This window comes from Taudactylus pleione, unplaced genomic scaffold (assembly GCF_031769625.1).
Source record: "Taudactylus pleione unplaced genomic scaffold, aTauple2 ptg000146l, whole genome shotgun sequence".
In the NCBI taxonomy this organism is placed as follows: domain Eukaryota; kingdom Metazoa; phylum Chordata; class Amphibia; order Anura; family Myobatrachidae; genus Taudactylus; species Taudactylus pleione.
Window position 1 is genome coordinate 4,223,371 of NW_028284548.1, and position 18,333 is coordinate 4,241,703.

Here is an 18,333-nt window from a genome sequence, read left to right on the forward strand (position 1 = left end):
ACTCCCCCCTGCCCCCCCAATCCTATTATATGCCTTCACATCATACTTACCTACTCTCCCGGCAAGGCTGGGCGGCTCCTGAAAATCAGGTAGCACACCAGGCCACCCGGAAAAGTGAGGAAGTCTCCTGCGGCCCCCCCATTCACCTGCTTGTATTCCGCCCCGCAGCTGCTCACTGGACTACTGGGCGGTTTGGGGCATTGGATAGCCCCCCGCTATCCAGTGCCTGTATTCTCAGCACTGTATAGCAGGGGTGGAGCCACGACAACGCAAATGTCACCATGCCCATTGCACCTCCCACTTTCCTGGCCGCCATGTCCCCTCTGTGCTGACCTGACTACCCCCTTAGTAGTAGTAGTAGTACTAGTCAGTAGGTATGCTTCACATTGAGGGCCTGGTTTTGAGATGCGCCTGACTCTGTTTTTGAGGGGTTACAGCTGCAAGTATGTGCAAATGCTAGTATCTGCCTCCCCCGTGTGCACAAGTGCGCACCTGAACATGCAAGGACTGAGACACCCACTTTGAGCGTCTCTGAATGCTTTAATACTGCCGGTGTTTCTTTAGATGCCAGCATTGGCGCACCATCGCTCTTACCACTGACATTTGCACCAGCTCTATGGCAGTTTCTCCGCCTGACTCTTGCCTCTTATGGCTTCGGCTGTGCGTCTGTGAACGCAGCTGTTTGCATTGACACGCCTGCGACGCTTACATTACACGCCCCTAAGATGGACAATGTAAGCGTGCATTTCTAGCCACCGCCCAGGAACGCACATCACTTTTCTGCTCCATTTCTGATACCATCTGTGTCGGTCGCATCAGCATCTTTGTGCGTAGGCTGGGTGTAACGCATGCGCCGTCGGAGATTTCAGAAATTCTTGCGCATGTGCAGTTGGGAAAAAAAAGCTCAACTGCGTAAACCTCAGCGTTTCATGCAGATTGCGTGTGACTCAGAATCAGGCCCTATGTGTGTGTGTTTTATTTTCTGCTTGTTTGATTTTATAGTATAAAAAAAACTTCCATTATGTAGAATTTTCTCTTGTTATGTACATTGTAAAGTATCAACATGACAGCCCATAATCACAGAAGAATAAGATTGTACAGCTGATATGTCGAAATAAAATACTTATCTATCATTTACATGAATGGCTGATCCTAACATTGTAATTCTTTGAGCTTGCGTAAGCTGTGCTGACAGAAGCCGTGGGTAACTTTTTTTATTTTAAAGCACAAGTCTTCTGAATGTTCTCTATTTGGTTATCTGTGATCAGATACAGTAGACCTGGCCATGCACAACATTGTAATCCTGCAAACCAGTCCGACCAAACAATTGGTTTCAATGATTATCTTTCATTGGGGACGATTCATTCCAGCGCGATGCAGAATAGCCCCAGAAAGGAGTTCCCCTAGCTATTCAATTGACCTTACTGTTAAGTCCATGGAACTACTCATGAGGGTGCGAGCAGAAATCCAACTTAAGTGCCGTCCGCCATGCTGTTTTTTTCCGGCTTAGCGCGGTGCTAACAGCCTTCTGGCCGGCACTTCTGTCAATACAGAACGGTCATATACAGTAGCTGTATCACATCATCTAACCCTTTATTATGCTTTTTGCAGAATATCACCACAAAAGTCACTTGTCATTATTGGCCAAATTATGTTAGTGAAAAATAGTGCTGTATTTCAATTTTTTTTGGGAAGGGGGGTATTTGAACCAAGTCTCAACAATTTAACATGAAAATAGGGATTTCTTGCTACTTTTAACCTGCTCAGGGGTTGTAAACAACCATATCTGTTAAATCCTATGGAAAGTTAATGCGCCCGGGCCACTGCATAAACAGGTTAAGGCAGCTAATTGAATACAGCCCTTATGCAGGTGTCTGTATTATGGGTATATACTCCATGGGAATCTGTATGTAATGCCGGCAGTCGGGATGCCTCCTGTCAAATACAGACAGCGGCTTCCTGATGGTTGGTATCCCAACAGGGGTTGGGTCCCTTCCTAAAGCCTATCCCTCCCCATTTAGTGCCTAAACCTAGGTCTATCCCCTTAGTGCCTAACCCCTCCCAAAACCTAACACTAACCCCGCTATGCTACCTAAACCTAACATTGCCCCCTGCCCCTCCGCGGCTAACAGCTAAGATGCCCCCGGCTTACCTCGTTCGGGCTGGCGTCTTGTCTGTATTCCAGCGTCGGGATTAAGATAGGCATCGGTATTTCGACACCTATCTTAAGTCCCGTATTGGGCTTCCACCGTAGGGATTCAGACTGGCGGCATGCTATCTGCAGGTCTGGTAACTGCATCCCTACTGTATGCTATCTTGTGTAGATTCTTTCAGTATTTTTGTTTTCTCTCTCCCTTTATTAAATAGGATGTATTCATAGAGCGAGTGTATATATACATTCAGGTGCATAAATATTGGGACATTGACAGAATTTTCATATTTTGGCCTCTATTCACCACCACAATGGCTTTGAAATGAAACAAACAAGATGTGCTTTAACTGCAGACTTTCAGATTTAATTTGAGGGTAATTACATCCAAATCAGGTGAGCGGTTTCTATATGTGCCTCCCACTTTTTACGGGGCCAAAAGTAATGGGACAAACTAAACAATCCTAAATCTAAGTTTCACTTTTTAATACTTTGTTGTAAATCCTTTGCAGGCAATTACAGCCTGAAGTCTGGAACGCATAGACATCACCAGACGCTGGGTTTCATCCCTGGTGATGCTCTGCCAGGCCTCTACTGGAAATGTCTTCAGTTCCTGCTTGTTCTTGGGGCATTTTCCCTTCAGTTTTGTCTTCATCAAGTGAAATGCATGCTCAATCGGATTCAGGTCAGGGGATTGACTTGGCCATTGCATAACATTCCAATTTTTAGCCTTAAACTCTTTGGCTGATTTTGCAGTATGCTTCGGGTCATTGTCCATCTGCACTGTGAAGCGCCGTCCAATGAGTTCTGAAGCATTTGACTGAATATGAGCATATAATATTGCCTGAAACACTTCAGAATTCATTCTGCTGCTTTTGTCAGCAGTCACATCATCAATAAATACAAGGGAACCAGTTCCATTGGCAGCCATACATGCCCACGCCATGACACTACCACCACCATGCTTCACTGATGAGGTGGTATGTTTTGGATCATGAGCAGTTCCTTTCCTTCTCCATACTCTTCTCTTCCCATCACTCTGGTACAAGTTGATCTTTGTCTCATCTGTCCATAGGATGTTGTTCCAGAACTGTAATGGCTTTTTTAGATGTTGTTTGGCAAACTCTAATCTGGTCTTCCTGTTTTTGAGGCTCACCAATGGTTTACATCTTGTGGTGAATCCTCTATATTCACTCTTGTGAAGTCTTCTCTTGATCGTTGACTTTAACACATATACACCTACCTCCTGGAGAGCGTTCTTGATTTGGCCAACTGTTGTGAAGGGGTTTTTCTTCACCAGGGAAAGAATTCTTCTGTCATCCACCACAGTTGTTTTCCGTGGTCTTCCGGGTCTTTTGGTGTTGCTGAGCTCTCCGGTGCATTCTTTCTTTTTAACAATGTTCCAAACAGTTGATTTGGCCACACCTAATGTTTTCGCTATCTCTCTGATGGGTTTGTTTTGACTTTTCAGCCTAACGATGGCTTTCTTCACTGGTAGTGACAGCTCTTTGGATCTCATATTGAGAGTCGACAGCAACTGATTCAAAATGCAAATGTCACACCTAGAATCAACTCCAGACCTTTTACCTGCTTAATTGATAATGAAATAACGAGGTAATAGCCCACACCTGTCCATGAAATAGCTTTTGAGTTGATAGTCCCATTACTTTTGGCCCCTTAAAAAGTGGGAGGCACATATAGAAACCGTTGTAATTCCTACACCGTTCACCTGATTTGGATTTAATTACCCTCAAATTAAATCTGAAAGTCTGCAGTTAAAGCACATCTTGTTTGTTTCATTTCAAAGCCATTGTGGTGGTGAATAGAGGCCAAAATATGAAAATTCTGTCAATGTCCCAATATTTATGCACCTGACTGTATATAATATAAAATATTTCCCAAATGAACTGCACACTGCAGACGTGATCTCTTCATGGGGCGCTTCCTTTAATGGCATACAGCCCAAAACGTACAAAATTCCCAAAAAAAGGGCACTCGCCTGACTTCATACAAAGATAATGGCCTTTTTATTTATTTATTCGCCACCAGGCAAAAAAAGAAGAGAAAAAGAAAAATTGTCTTTTGCCAACACTGTCTGTAAAACTTACAAAGTATAAATATACATGCAAAAAAGCAACAATGTTCAACGCAAAAATATGTTGTACGGATGATATTCATTTAGACCACGAGGAGCGACTAGGTTGTATACAGCCGCGAGTATGCTGTGCTGTCACGGAGGCACAGCAGTGCTGGTGCTCACGCGCGATCGTGCGGGACTTCCGGGTATAGTGCGTTCCAACAGGTGGAACGCACGATACTTCCGGTTTGGCTGTGGTGATCCAGTTTTGTTTTCAATATGGTAGAGGCAGCGCTCCTCACTACGCAGCATTTTGACAGGTAGGACTACATGTCACTACTGATGGGCTCTTATTTCTATTGATACAGTTCCCAGCGATTTCTTAAACTTAATATGTCTAAGACAGAGCTGATCATCTTCCCACCCTCCCACATCACCTCCCTTCCCACTATTTCTTTATTAATTGATGGAATAACTATCTCATCTAGTCCCAAGGTGCACTGTCTTAGAGTTATCCTGGACTCATCCCTCTCCTTCAAACCACATATCCAGAACCTTTCACAGTCCTGTCGTTTCCATCTCAAAAATATTTCTAAGATCAGACCCTATCTCACCCAGGATGCTACTAAAACCCTCATACACTCACTGGTCATCTCCAGATTGGACTATTGTAACCTCCTCCTATCTGGCCTCCCCAAATCCCATCTCTCTCCTCTCCAGTCTATCCTTAATGCTGCTGCACGGCTTATCTTCCTCTCCAAGCGCTCTACATCTGCCTCCCCTCTCCTACAAGCTCTCCACTGGCTCCCCTTCCCTTTTAGAACCCAATTTAAGGTTCTCACACTCGCTCACAAAGCCCTCACCCAATCTTCTCCCATATACATCTCTGATCTCATCTCCCTTCACGCTCCTCTCCGCCCTCTTCGCTCAACTAATGCACGCCTCCTTTCATGCCAGCTGATTACTTCCTCCCACTCCCGCCTCCAAGATTTTGCCCGCACTGCTCCCCACCTCTGGAACTCTCTCCCACTCCCCATCAGACTCTCCACCTGTTTGCAATCCTTCAAACGGGCTGTCAAGACCTACTACTTCATCAAAGCCTTCCAGCTATCATTCTAACTCCTTGCTACATGCTCCTTCGTCCCCATCTACCCCATCTGTGTCAACCCAGTTTGTCTTCCCCCACCTTTTTTAGAATGTAAGCTCTCACGAGCAGGGCCCTCTACCCTCTTGTGCTTCTCGTTACTATAGTGTCATTTACTTCTTACTCACCACTAGGACACCTAACACTTGGTTGCTTATGCTCTGTTGCTTATCTGGGTGATATGGTCGCTAATGTAGCAATATATATTATCCATGTCCTGTATTGTATTGTTCTGTAAGTCACTTGTATACAATTTGTTTTTGTACTTTGTAAGGCGCTGCGGAACACTTGTGGCGCCATATAAATAAATGATGATAATAATAATAATACAGTTGTCTTCAGTGGTGGTGGGATACATTTCTTCAGCCAGGTATCTCAGGTGTGAGGCATTTACAATCATGGAAGGTATATAAGCTGGCTCTGTGTGAATGGGGGGTATGGTCCTGGGTGGTAGCTGTGCTGTTGTCTGCTGTTGGGTCTTGAGAAAGGTCCTGATGGACCCAAACGTCGACAGACACACTGTGATCGTGGGTTGAAATAAAAAGACCATTATCTTGTAAGAAGTTTAGTGAGTGCCCTTTTTTTGGGGATTAAAATATATATATATAATATGAGACCAGAAGCACACACTTATATATAGTTACACAACGGAGTGCTCAGCACATAAAGGGTTGCTTTTATATATATATATATATATATATATATAATATTAATCTCATTGTTTTATTTTAATAAATCTCTACATTCTATCTTAGTTCATTTTTACCCTATTGTTGTTTTAACGTTTATGATTAAAGCATTTAATATACAGATAATGGTACTGCAATATATCGGTGCAATCAGTATTCTTCTATAATAATGTGTGTGTGTGTGTGTGTGTGTGTGTGTGTGTTACTTAAAGTATTTGGAGGTGTTTTCAAGCACAGAAGTTAATTGATTTGCTTCAAGAGGGAAAAATTTGCTTTTGTTTCTGACTCATAGAGGGTGGTGATGAGTCAGAGAATGTGCCCTTTGTCCTAAATGAACCTTACTTGTGGTTTAGTACTGTTTACTGTATTTTTAATTGTTTGCCATGGGCAACATAGGTTGTCCAAACCACATCTGCAGTCAGCATGCAAATACACAGACGGAAATAGACACACACATGACTTTTCCAAGATTACCTGTGCCATAACCCGAGGGTGCTCGCTGTGCCGGGAAGCTGCAATCAGGAAGTGTTACTAGACATTTCCCATTTTCCCCAAATACATAAGGAAGTTATGACCGGAATTACTTGTATGACAATTACTGAAAAACGTATTGTGAAATTTCTGCAATAGATTTTTTCTTTCTATGTTAGCCTCTCATTTGTATAATTGTTCTCAAAATAACAGTGATGCTTTCTACTTTTCCGGGGCTTATAAGTGCCCCTATATCTCACATGTGGTTCACACATTACTGTTGTGGAGAAGTTTAAAGTATCATTTCCACTTGGCTGTGTCATATAACTCATAATTATGGTGCATACACACACGGTCAGATCAGACAACGATAAAGATATCGTCTGATCGTCGTGCATGTGCTGGATGATCGTTATCGAACATCCAGCACAGCACTAAGGGCCCAAACGACTAAACGACCTCTCTATGGTAACCTGGTCGATATCGACCAGGGTGGACTGCATGGACAGGTGATGGTCGTTATCGGCCATCCGTGCCCGTGCATCGTCTGTTGTTTGGGGGTTGGGAGGGGCTAAAAAATTTACTTGTACAATAGATACATTGTATTTAGTTATATTTCAGAGTAGTGGAGAATAGGACTATTTTGGGGAGAAATAGAATCATATAACAGATGTTCCTATAATTACCAAGTGCGTATCTGAAGAGATAAACCCTCATGTTTTTCGTTAGGTACTGTAGGGTCTATGTACTAAGCCGTAGAGAGAGAGAAAGTACCAACCAATCGGCTCCTAACTTTTATTTTTTCAAACATGGCCTGTGACATGGCAGTTAGGAGCTACTTGGCTGGTAATTTAGCTCTGTTCACTTTATCTCCATCCAAGGCTTAGTAAATAGACCCCCTTTATCTGTTAATTTTATCCCCAGATTCCCTAAAACGGGTAATTTTCCATCCACTCTCTAAGCCTTCCTGTTGTACAGACCGTGGCTGAGGCCTGGTTTACTCCCAGGCCATCTCTTGGCCACAGCAAAGTTGTGCAGGTGCCCCCAAAATATCCCGAATGCAATGCTGTAGGTGAAAGACTGAGACACTCCAACAGCCTTCACCATCTAGCAGGTGGGTATGGTCCTGGCCTCTCCTTCCCTCTTCCCTGTCCTCTCGACTTGTTGGGCAAGTCCTCCTTGGTATCCACCATGCTTTTAAGAGTGTAGATGTTGTTGTTATGCAAAGCTACTATCTGAGACGTCCCTACTATACATCTCCTGTTCCATAACAGTATTGTTTGTCTATTACAGAGTTTTTCACTCCCTTTCACAAGTTCCCAATAGGGCAGCTCCCAATATGTGTGTTACAATACAGACCCCAGTTTTCATAAATGGGCTCTTCTATATGACACAACCTATTTCTGGAGACCTACGCATGGCTTCAGCTAGATACGTGAAGGTCCTAACGGGATGTAGTTTGGAAGCCGCCGGTCTAAATGCCGACCGCTGGCTTCCAGACTTTCTAATCCCGGCATGGTACTAATGACAGGCGTCGAAAACTCGACGTCTGTCATTAACCAGATGCCGGAAGACCGACGCTCGGCATACCGAACGAAGGTAAGGCGGGCATGGACAGCCGCAGGGGGGGAGGGTTAGTTTTAGGGCTTCCCGGGGGGACTTTGGGTTAGGCACCCCCTCGGGAGGGTTAGGGTTAGGCTAGGGGAAGGGGGGGTTAGGGTTAGGCACCCCCGGGGGGAGGTTAGGGTTAGGCACCCCCCCGGGGGACTTAGGTTTAGGCTGTGGGGAAGGGGAGGGTTAGGTTTAGGCACTTAGAAGGGGATTAGGGTAAGGCACAGAGGGGAGGTTAGGGTTAGGCACCCCCGGGGGGGGTTAGGGTTAGGCACCCTCCCGGGGGACTTAGGTTTAGGCTGTGGGGAAGGGGAGGGTTAGGTTTAGGCACTTAGAAGGGGATTAGGGTAAGGCACAGGGGGGAGGTTAGGGTTAGGCACCCTAAAGTAGGGTTAGGGGGTTAAATTAGGTTAGTTTATACTTACCTTTAGGATGATCGGAATCTTCACCCTTGTCGGGCTACCTCCGGCCATGCGGCTGGCGGTAATACCTACTACACCCGTCCTAATAAGTATCTCGTTTGTCAGACTGGCTTTCAAATTCTACATAGATATGTGCATCTCTGCTACTTTAAACTTTAGAGAAACAGTTCTAAACATAACTATTAAAAGAGACTGTGAACATTCAGCCTTACATGCTGTAGGTAGTTTGGTATGTTTACCTGTTTGCTGCCTTGTAGTCCTTCACAGCAACAATCTGATAAGAAGCTCCATTTTAATTTGTTTTTATAAATTTACTGTGGGAATGTTACTGCGTTTGTAGCATGCGCATTTCCATACAAGAAATGCACATATATGGGTTAATCTATCTATACAGTATGGTATGTGTACATGCATGCTGTATTGCTTCTGCTGCAGTGTATGAATAAATTCAAGGTTTTATATTTTACACACAGTGGAAGCAGACAACTGAGCAGGATACATTTTGTGGTCATTGGCTGCTAGTCACACGATAGGCTGCACTCTTATTAACATTGTTTCAGGTAAAAAAAAAAATGGCTGCCTTCATTGAGTATTGGGGATATGTGCAATTTAATATAACATTTCTGTCTCATGTTGCCTCAATATGCTCTTATTCCTTTTCTAGGGAGGTTGTCCAGGCTAACAGTGTCCACTGGAGGAAGAAATTATCCTTCATGTGCAAAATGAGTGCAAGTGCGGCTTCTGGTATTCTGGATCCGTGTGTCTGCAGGGTGTCTGTGCGCAAGGTAAGGGAGAGAGGTGTCAGTTGCCAGCATAGGGCCTTGGTAGTTCATGTAAGATAAATAACCTTACATCTGTGCTTTATCTGTTTCAGGAGCTAAAAGGTGGGAAAGCATACGCAAAGGTAAATATCTTCTATTTTTATACCATTCACACTGTTCTTATGTTAAATATTCTAATATAATCACGGATGTAGTTGCTACACAATGTCGTATTAGTATTATGAAATGCACTCTTTGTTAGTCAATGTTCGTTTGCTGAGTGTTCTTTCTGGGAAGACTTAGGGCCTGATCCAGACCCGTTTGCTAGGCTGTGTTCGCATGTCACCTGCCGATGTTGCAATGTGCATATGCGCGAACCAGTCCATGAGATCGCAAAGCGATTGCTTCTTGTACACAGACGCCTCGCTAGCTTGAGTGACAGGACGAGCCGTTTGTGGGTGGTGACGGGTTGGTCGCTGGAAACGGGGAGTGGTGGTGCGAATGCAGGCGTGTCTGAGCATCTTAACGCTGTTTCAGAGGCTTGCATAATTAATTAGCAGTGTCATAGTACACGTCACATGGTTAAATTACACACGGAAGCACTCGCAGTGCTAGTGGTAGGGTATGGTCAGCCACAAGTGCTGCGTACGGTTCCGATGGTACTTGATGTTGCCGATTGTTGCATATACTTCCTGGAGATGACGTGTATCACTCAGGGAAAGTGGGCGTCTTAAGACAGGCTGGTGGGCGTCTAAATACACACCGCGGTCGCACGGCAAGACATAGTGGGCGTGCTAATGCCTTGCCGTGCGATCGCAGGATTTGCATACTTTGGCAGCTGACGGCTGTGTGCAAACGCATCTAGCGAGCGGGTCTGAATCAGGCCCTTAATTCCAAGGACGTTCGTACAGTCTCCTCGACTGAGCAACATTTGCTGTTGAATTTTGTCAAAAGTGATATAACAAATTCTCTAGGTATTAAAGAAAACACAAAATGCTACTCTGGTAACCCTATCACACTGTGGCCTGAGACCTCATTCAGGAAATGTTATGATTAGACCATTACTGTTATGCAGTTAATGGATTCTTGTGGTTACAGCTTGGCTTTGCAGACTTGAACCTTGCAGAGTTTGCCGGATCTGGCAACACAATCCGGAGATGCCTCTTGGAGGGATACGACACTAAGAACACACGGCAGGATAACTCGATTTTAAAGGTTAGCGAAATTGTGAGAGAAAGAACCCTGTACATTACCGGTAATGGTTTACTAATTACCATTTTATGTTAATTTGCAAAGCTATCAGGAAGTTTTAAATTCAGTATTAATATTGTTAATTGTGAACATTATGTTCTCTGCACAGTATTTAATACAAAATGTAAATAATTCTATGATGTATTTTATTAGATGTACTATGACAAAAAAGTACAATAAAGCTCTGTTTTAAAATAAATAAATAATAATAAAAAAAAAACCTTTAAAGTATTAGGTCTTGGCTGTTTCATAGGCCAGTGACCTGTATTCTGCAAACCGCTAGCAGCAAAATAAAGGTGGGTACATTTCAGGCAGATCTCTCTGCCAACCCGTCGTTGTGCGACAGAGCGGACGATCATATAAGCTTTACACACTTACTGATAGGCCGCTCTACATATTTGCGCTGAAATCACGACTGGGCGAGCATTTGAATTTGCCTGCATAGCTGATCAATCACCGGCGGTGCCTGCCAGGGCCATAGCTAGGGTAATGCGGCCGGTGCCATCGCACAGGGCACCACAGATGAGGGGGCGCTGTTTGGCCTGTCAAATTTCTGTTAATTATCATTCTTGCTTGGAGCGTTCCTCTTATTTCATCCCCAGCATCTCCTGGCCTCTCCTATCTCTTCCCTGGCCCTTCCCCATGAGGCCATGGCCCTTTTTTTGGGCGCATTATGTCCCTTTGAAAAATGAGGGGGCGCCAATGCTCTTTCTGGCACAGGACACCAAAAAGTCTAGTTACGGCTCTGGTCCCTGCAGCGTGTGTACGGGCAGGGCTGCCATCAGAACATGTGGGGACTGGTACTGACAAAATAGGCAGGGCCCCCCTCCCATGGGTATGGGGCAGAGGTGGGCGGAGATGTGGATAATGTGGGTGGAGCATCAATTGGTGCGTAAACCAGCTTAAAAATTCTCAAAGTGTCAGCTGTGGGGGCGGTTGTTATTATAACATGTCAATCTATAATATTGTATATGAAACTATACAAATGCAAAAAATAGGAGAGAAAACTGCTGTAAATTCAAACACATACACAGATAACCAGAATCTATGCTAAATATATAGGGAAAGCAACGTCTATTATATCTCTCTCTTCCTATATAAATAAAATAAAAGCTGGAACTACATAAAATACATTGAACAAGCTCCAGATCCAAATAAAGTACATCGAAATAACCAAACCCACATAAAAAGCGAGAAGAAATGGGAAGTGCAGGAGACGGACGGTTGGACTTATTGGGAGACACAGGGATGGCTAGACAAGGTAGAGGGGGGGTCACTGGGCTGGGAAGGGTGGACTTAGGGGCAGGGGCGGATTTGCCACAAAGCAACATAAGTGGCCGCCTAGGACCCAGCAGATTCCAAGGGTCCCGGCCAAACCTAGATAGCATGTAGTCGGAAATAAGTGTGTGTGTCAGTAAAGGCCCCCATACACTGTGTGATTTCATTTATTTTTTTACACGATGTGGACGATCGTAACGATAAATTGTGCACATCGTGTGTTGTTCCTGCACCAATACGATGCAGATGTGCGTCCCCGACGTCGTCTAGTTGGATTGCACTGATATATCTGTAGATATATCGGCCATCTGCTGTGCTGCAGAGCAGATGCGATATGTCTATGAACTACGTCGTTCACATACATAATGAGGGTACACTGAACAAAAGGTGTAGAAATGTTACTGCGCACTCAAGGAGCTGCAAATATGCTTAGTATTTAGCATGTGTCCTGTTCAGGTGCAGATACGCTCACAAAAATAAAGATTTCCAATATAACAACCAATACAGTGGCAAATAGATAAATAACTGACAAATAAGTAGAATCAGAGGGATTGGAAGAAAGATAATTAGTTCAAGATCGAACCAGTCTCTATATTTTCAAGTCTTTGGTGAATTCTGCGCCAGTTGTAATTAGCAACAGACTGTTTCCACTTTGTTTCTTGATAAATCTAATATTCATGTGAGAGAAAAGAAAAAGGACAACCTCCAATGGGAAAGTACGTTTATATGACCAGTAGGTCTAAATAAAAAAAATTGTGGAGAGGTAGACTCCAAATATAAGGAGAAGACTAAAACAATGATCGTACCCTACTCACAATGTAAATAGATTATGGGCGCTCATCAAGGTTTCTTTTATCCCTCTTCAAATCTTGCTCTCATGCAATCTCATCGGAGTTCTTTTATCCTATATGAGATGACCAATATGAAGGGGCCAGCGAATATGCTCACAGATCATATAACAGAGGGAGATAAAGCTCCAATAGTGTAGTAGGTTCTAACACGTAATGGTAAATTTACCCAAGATGTGTATAGAAGGTAAAATGGATCATGGGCGTCTATACCACTAATAATATACAGAGATGAGTACCATACTCCCATAAATACACATAATGCTGGACACGAAGAGGTATCTTTATATGTTCCCGCTTTACAGTAGGTAAAGGAAATCCCCAAATGTGCACGGTAAGGGAAGTAGGCCTACCTTACTCACAGTATAGATTGTTGGTTTGTATTCATAAAGGTGTCTTTAGTAGCGATTCCAATGAAGTTCCGGGTGGTTTTATCATAATTATTCCCCATGGAACTCGAATAGGCGAGTGAAAGGGGGAGTGTAAAATTAACCACAATTCAGTAATTGGCAAAACTTTCAAATTTATTAACTCAGTAAAAATAGTATGAATGGTAAAAAACTGCCAATAGGTATTCGGGGGGTATGCAGTCGGGAAGCCGGTGGACCTAATCCCAACAGGCGGCTTCCCGACTGTCATATCCCGACAAGGGTCTAAAGACAGGCGTTGATGTGCCAACGCCTGTCATTAGACATACGCCGGGAGCCCGACGCCCGGCATCTCGATCAAAGGGGCGCCGAGCGCAGATAGCCGCGTGGGGGGAGGAGGGTTAGGTTTAGGGTTCCTGGGGGGGACTTAGGGTTAGATTTAGGCTAGGGGAACGGTGGGTTGGCGTTGGGCACCCCCCCCCGGGGGAATTAGGTTTAGGCGGCGGGGAAGGGGGGGTTGGTAGGCACTGGGGGGGAAGGTTAGGGTTAGGCACCCCTAAGGAAAGGTTAGGGGGTAGAAATAGGTTAGTATATACTTAACTGGGGACGATCGGAATTTCCTCCTCTGCCTGGATGCCGCTGTCGGGATTCCAACCGCCGGGCATGTGTCCGGTGGTAAATCATACCGATTCTGTTCGGGGGTAGATGGAAAATAAAGCAAATAACTTGTAGTGGAATTGTAAAGTACGGACGTACACAAAACAGGAAACAGGGTTCCTCTTGTTACTATAGGCAGATGTTAATAAAAATTGATCCACAGCAGCTCACCACCAACGCGTTTCAACATTACATCTTCATCAAGGTGGCATTGATTGGATTTTTATGAAATATTGTATTTTATTTAGAATCCTGAACCCTGGTGCGTTGTAGCCCAACACTGAGCTAGAATACAGTTACAGCCTTACTGGAAGAGTAATCACAGCCCATGTACAGAGAGCATTTTTGAATTATTAAATCTGCTCCTTCCTGACTAATGCACTTAGAGCTGTGGGTTGTAAACACATCTCAGGCTCACTTCTTGTATCTGTCTCATTCTCACTGTCATTATAGATTTCATGAGCAGCTGGAGGTCTCTCATCATCCTATATTAGTCGTAAAAGCTAAGGAAGAGCAAGAGAGAGAATAATACAGTGGTTTCCATTGCTTCATCATCTTGTTTTTATTAGAACCGATTGGAAAATAACAGGATGTGAGCACAAGCTTTTCCTTATGATAGCTATCCAGGTTTATAGAGGGTTTCTCTCCCATTCCAGCTTCAGTCAGGCACGATAGTGGATCTTACACAGTCACATTTATTAAAGTGACCTGTAAACATAAAATTAACTTTGATCCATTAGGAAATAACGTGTTATATACTGTAGCTTTATCTAGCCTGAAATAGAACTTTTGTAGAAATCATTTGGAATTAAAAGAAGCAAAAACCAACACAAACCAAACAACTAAAAAAATGTACATCAGTAATGTTAATTAAGCTGCTAAGATAAAGAAAAATGGAATCAAATAAAATATTAAACACAGGCAAAACCATCAAAGCAATACCACAGTTATAACGACTAGGCAATATACATTTCAAACCTCCTGAAGAGCTACTAAAATTGTAGAAAAAAAAAAATTTAATTGAAGGTAATTTAATAAAAATAAAAAAAATAAAAATGTTTCATAGAAAATAAAAATGCATTTAATTATTACAGTGATATTGTTGTCGTTTGTAAAAAAAAATAAATAAAATGTAGGCACAGGCACATTGTACTGTTAATTACCGGCTCCAAGGAGGTACATGCAGTAGAAGAGCAAAAGATATAGGCAGGGCTGCCGTGTGATTTTCCGACAGGGCTGGGCGGGAGTCACTTGCTCCGCCATATCGTAGGCGCTGTGGGTAGAATCATCGGGAAGCGCTTCAGGTGATTGCTGTAGAGGCTGCGGCAATCACCTGACGTGCTTCCCTGTGGCTCCACCCATGGCGATGATGCTATGTGGGAGCACACGTCAGAGGTCACTTCCTCCTAGTTGACTCAGCAGTACTGCAGCTAGGTGAGCTTCCAAAATTTAGACCGTGAGCTACTGGTAGCTCGCAAGCTACAGGTTGGAGACCACTGCAATATACCATAGAAAATATGTATAAGGTTTGCTATAGCAACAGGTTGAAGATGAAGGGCCTGATGCAGAGTTGGTAGTAAATCATACTTTGGGCCTGATACAGAGTTGTACGGAAACCTGATGGTTTGTGTACAACTACATTGTCTAAAGATCTGCACATGCAGGTGATCGGTGCTACCCATGTGCAGAGGATCGGTGCTGTGCATGTGCAGATCTTTCTGCAAGCTCACTCACAGGATTTCAACTGGCTGTTTTGAGGGCAGAGCGGGGGCGACGTCAGTGTCCCAGTAATGTTGGCTTGTTTGCCCTGTTTTCTGCACGTGCTGACGTCAGTGGCAGAGTCCTTCTACGGAGCTTCAGTTGCATGAAAACACCGGCTATCCTGAGAACCTGAAGGTTACTCAGATAACCGATGGTCACGCAGAGCAGAGTAATCCAATGCTGCGGCTTCGTACAAAGTTGCAGCTGCTTTGCAATAACTAATTCTTAATTAGGCCCTTTGCTGAAAAGAAGCCTATATTCACTCATATGCAGAGTTGTATTCATTTTGCTATGTTACTTACTTGTCCTGCAGACAAGCATATTTTTGCGTACGTCCAGGTCTGTATAGCCCGCATTGGTGCGAATGTACTGTACTTGGAAGTAAACATTTCCGGAACATGTGCAGTATGATATCATGGATGATATGCTTTGTAATCTGACCTATATCCAGCTCTCCATCAGCCCCTAAATGAGGTTTACACTAAGTTTAGAATGAGGTACCGAAGAGAGTGGTAAGAACTGTAATGGTTAATTTAAGATGCTATATAGGAAAGGTTAAAAGGGTCCAATAGAGTCATTAAGAAATAAAGTATAATAGAAATCAGCTGCTATGCCACTGTTGTATATGAAATAGTCATCTGCTGTCGTACCCTCTGGATAATCTCACAGCAGGATTAGCAGTCTTACGTTTCGCAGGGCTTGTTGTAGACACAGAACTGTCTTTCTGACTGTGATGTATCTATCTAAAGGTTGGAATCAGCATGCAGCTCATGTCTGGGGACCCCTGCTTCAAAACGTGAGTTATTCCTAGACTGCGTGATGCTGATCACTGTATACTCTTTAATTAAAGGAAGAAAATAGCAGTTATTACTGTTGATGTCCTGAAGGTGTCTGTGTCTCACTGTTGTACAGTTACATATTGCATCTAGTTTTTAATTTCTCTTCACTTATGTCTTATCCTGATCCAGCTATTCACTTTGCTAACTCTAAATCTGCTTTTTACCTTGTGTCTTTTATGTGTGTTTAGGTTTCTATTGCTGGCCGCTCTCAGGACTATTATTACAATATACTGTCACAACCTATGTCCTCAATTTTCATCAGAGTCTATGAATTTGTAAATATTTTATAGGACATTATGCTTGTGTAGAGCAGGGGTCAGGGAACTTTTTTACCTTTTACCCCAAAATATATTTAGATACGCCGACGTTACCCCCTTGATTTGAAAGGAAGGAAATCATATTGTAGTGCCCCCATATAATGCCCCTGTAGTAGTGCCCCCATAGTTATTCCCCTGTAGTAGTGCCCCCATATAATGCTCCTGTAGTGCCGCTTGTACAAAAACCCACTTACCTTAATCCATGCTCCTGCATTCGCCGCCGTCCTGTCCGCCCAGCTGCTCCTTGGAACTATGGGAGAGACGTCATGACGTCTCTCCCATAGTGCGCATGGAGAGAGCCAGAAGCTGGAGTTCAGAAGAGAACTCCAGCCTCCGGCTAACGCGGCGCTGCAGAGAAGGAGCCGGGCGCACGCTGGTAATAACATCTCAGCGGGCGTCCGGCTTAGAGCCTCCCTGCGGCACGGCTGGGCATGCATATGAATCATTCTATATTATAGAATGATTCATATGCATGCCCGGCTGTCCGTCCATTACCCCCAGGAATTAAATTTTTACCCCATGTGGGGTAATTTACCTCTGTTCCCCGACCACTGGTTTAGAGGGACATATGGCACTATCAGGCCAGTTGATTGATCATTCTGAACATGAGGACGGATTTAGACAATTTTTTTTTTCTATTGTATATGCTGAATTTTCCATCTTTCTCATCTCATATGTCTCAATAATTTGGTTCTAACTACTACCTATACCAGTAATTTTCAACCTTTTTCAACTCGAGGCACACTACACAAGATAATAAAATTGCCAAGGCACCATCCGGCAATGCGGCGTGCGTGACCAATGAAAAAACATACACAATGGATCCCACATAAAAATATACACACACATTGGCCTCCACAGGAATAAAACACACTACATTGGCCTCCACAGGAACAAAACACACTACAATGGCCGCCTCAGGAATTAAACTTACTATATTGGCCTCCACAGGAATAAAATACACTACAATGGCCGCCTCAGGAATACAACACACTACAGTACAAGTGCACTGAACACCGTGGCACATTTGACAACCGCTCGTGGCACGCTAGTGGGTCACAGCACAGTGGTTGAAAAACACTGACCTATACACTTCAGACAGGAGCAATATAATATAATTTAAATTATTACATACAGTATCATGTGAATGCTTATTGCCAATATTCTTTTTAAATCTTGTGTTGCCAATAGATAGTTGTTGGTTGTTGTATTAGTACTAATAAGTCTTCTTGTCTAAGTTAATGTGTTCCTGTGTCCTGCTGTTCTGTAGTAATAGATTGCGTGTCCTGTTGTTTGTTTCAGAGCTCCTTCCACTGCTACTTCTATTGCAACTCCCGGAGATTCCGATTCTCTGCAGGAGGACCGGAAAGGCAGAGAGACTTTGAAACTGCACTTGGGCGTTGCTGGTAAGATTATAATTGGTTAGTGAAAGACATTTGTGAGCACAAGCGACACATGATGTTATTATTATTCTTGCTGGTAATTTATGCAGTACCACAGAGCTCCTCTGCACACAACAATGGGGAAAGCAGGGCATACATAAAACAGATACATTATAGTGCAATGGGGCCCAACAGATGCAGCTCACCAGGTCGCCATAGCGACTAAAAAAACTGAGACGTGAAGCTGCCTTTACCCACTATAGTAGCAGCTATTGTACTGCTTCAACTGGCAACATACTGTGAGTACG

At 43.6% G+C, this 18,333-nt stretch overlaps 1 protein-coding gene across 2 annotated transcripts in view; it reads left to right on the plus strand.

Annotated features, from left to right (window-relative positions):
- The window catches only part of EEIG2 (EEIG family member 2), a 49,520-nt gene that overhangs the window by 12,722 nt on the left and 18,465 nt on the right, over positions 1-18,333 (plus strand). For both annotated transcript variants that reach the window (XM_088474055.1, XM_088474054.1), the window contains exons 3-7: positions 9,228-9,348; positions 9,438-9,467; positions 10,423-10,539; positions 16,237-16,283; positions 17,946-18,049. In XM_088474055.1, the coding sequence (XP_088330181.1) occupies positions 9,228-9,348; positions 9,438-9,467; positions 10,423-10,539; positions 16,237-16,283; positions 17,946-18,049 (419 nt within the window). The remainder of the gene's footprint in view (positions 1-9,227; positions 9,349-9,437; positions 9,468-10,422; positions 10,540-16,236; positions 16,284-17,945; positions 18,050-18,333) is intronic.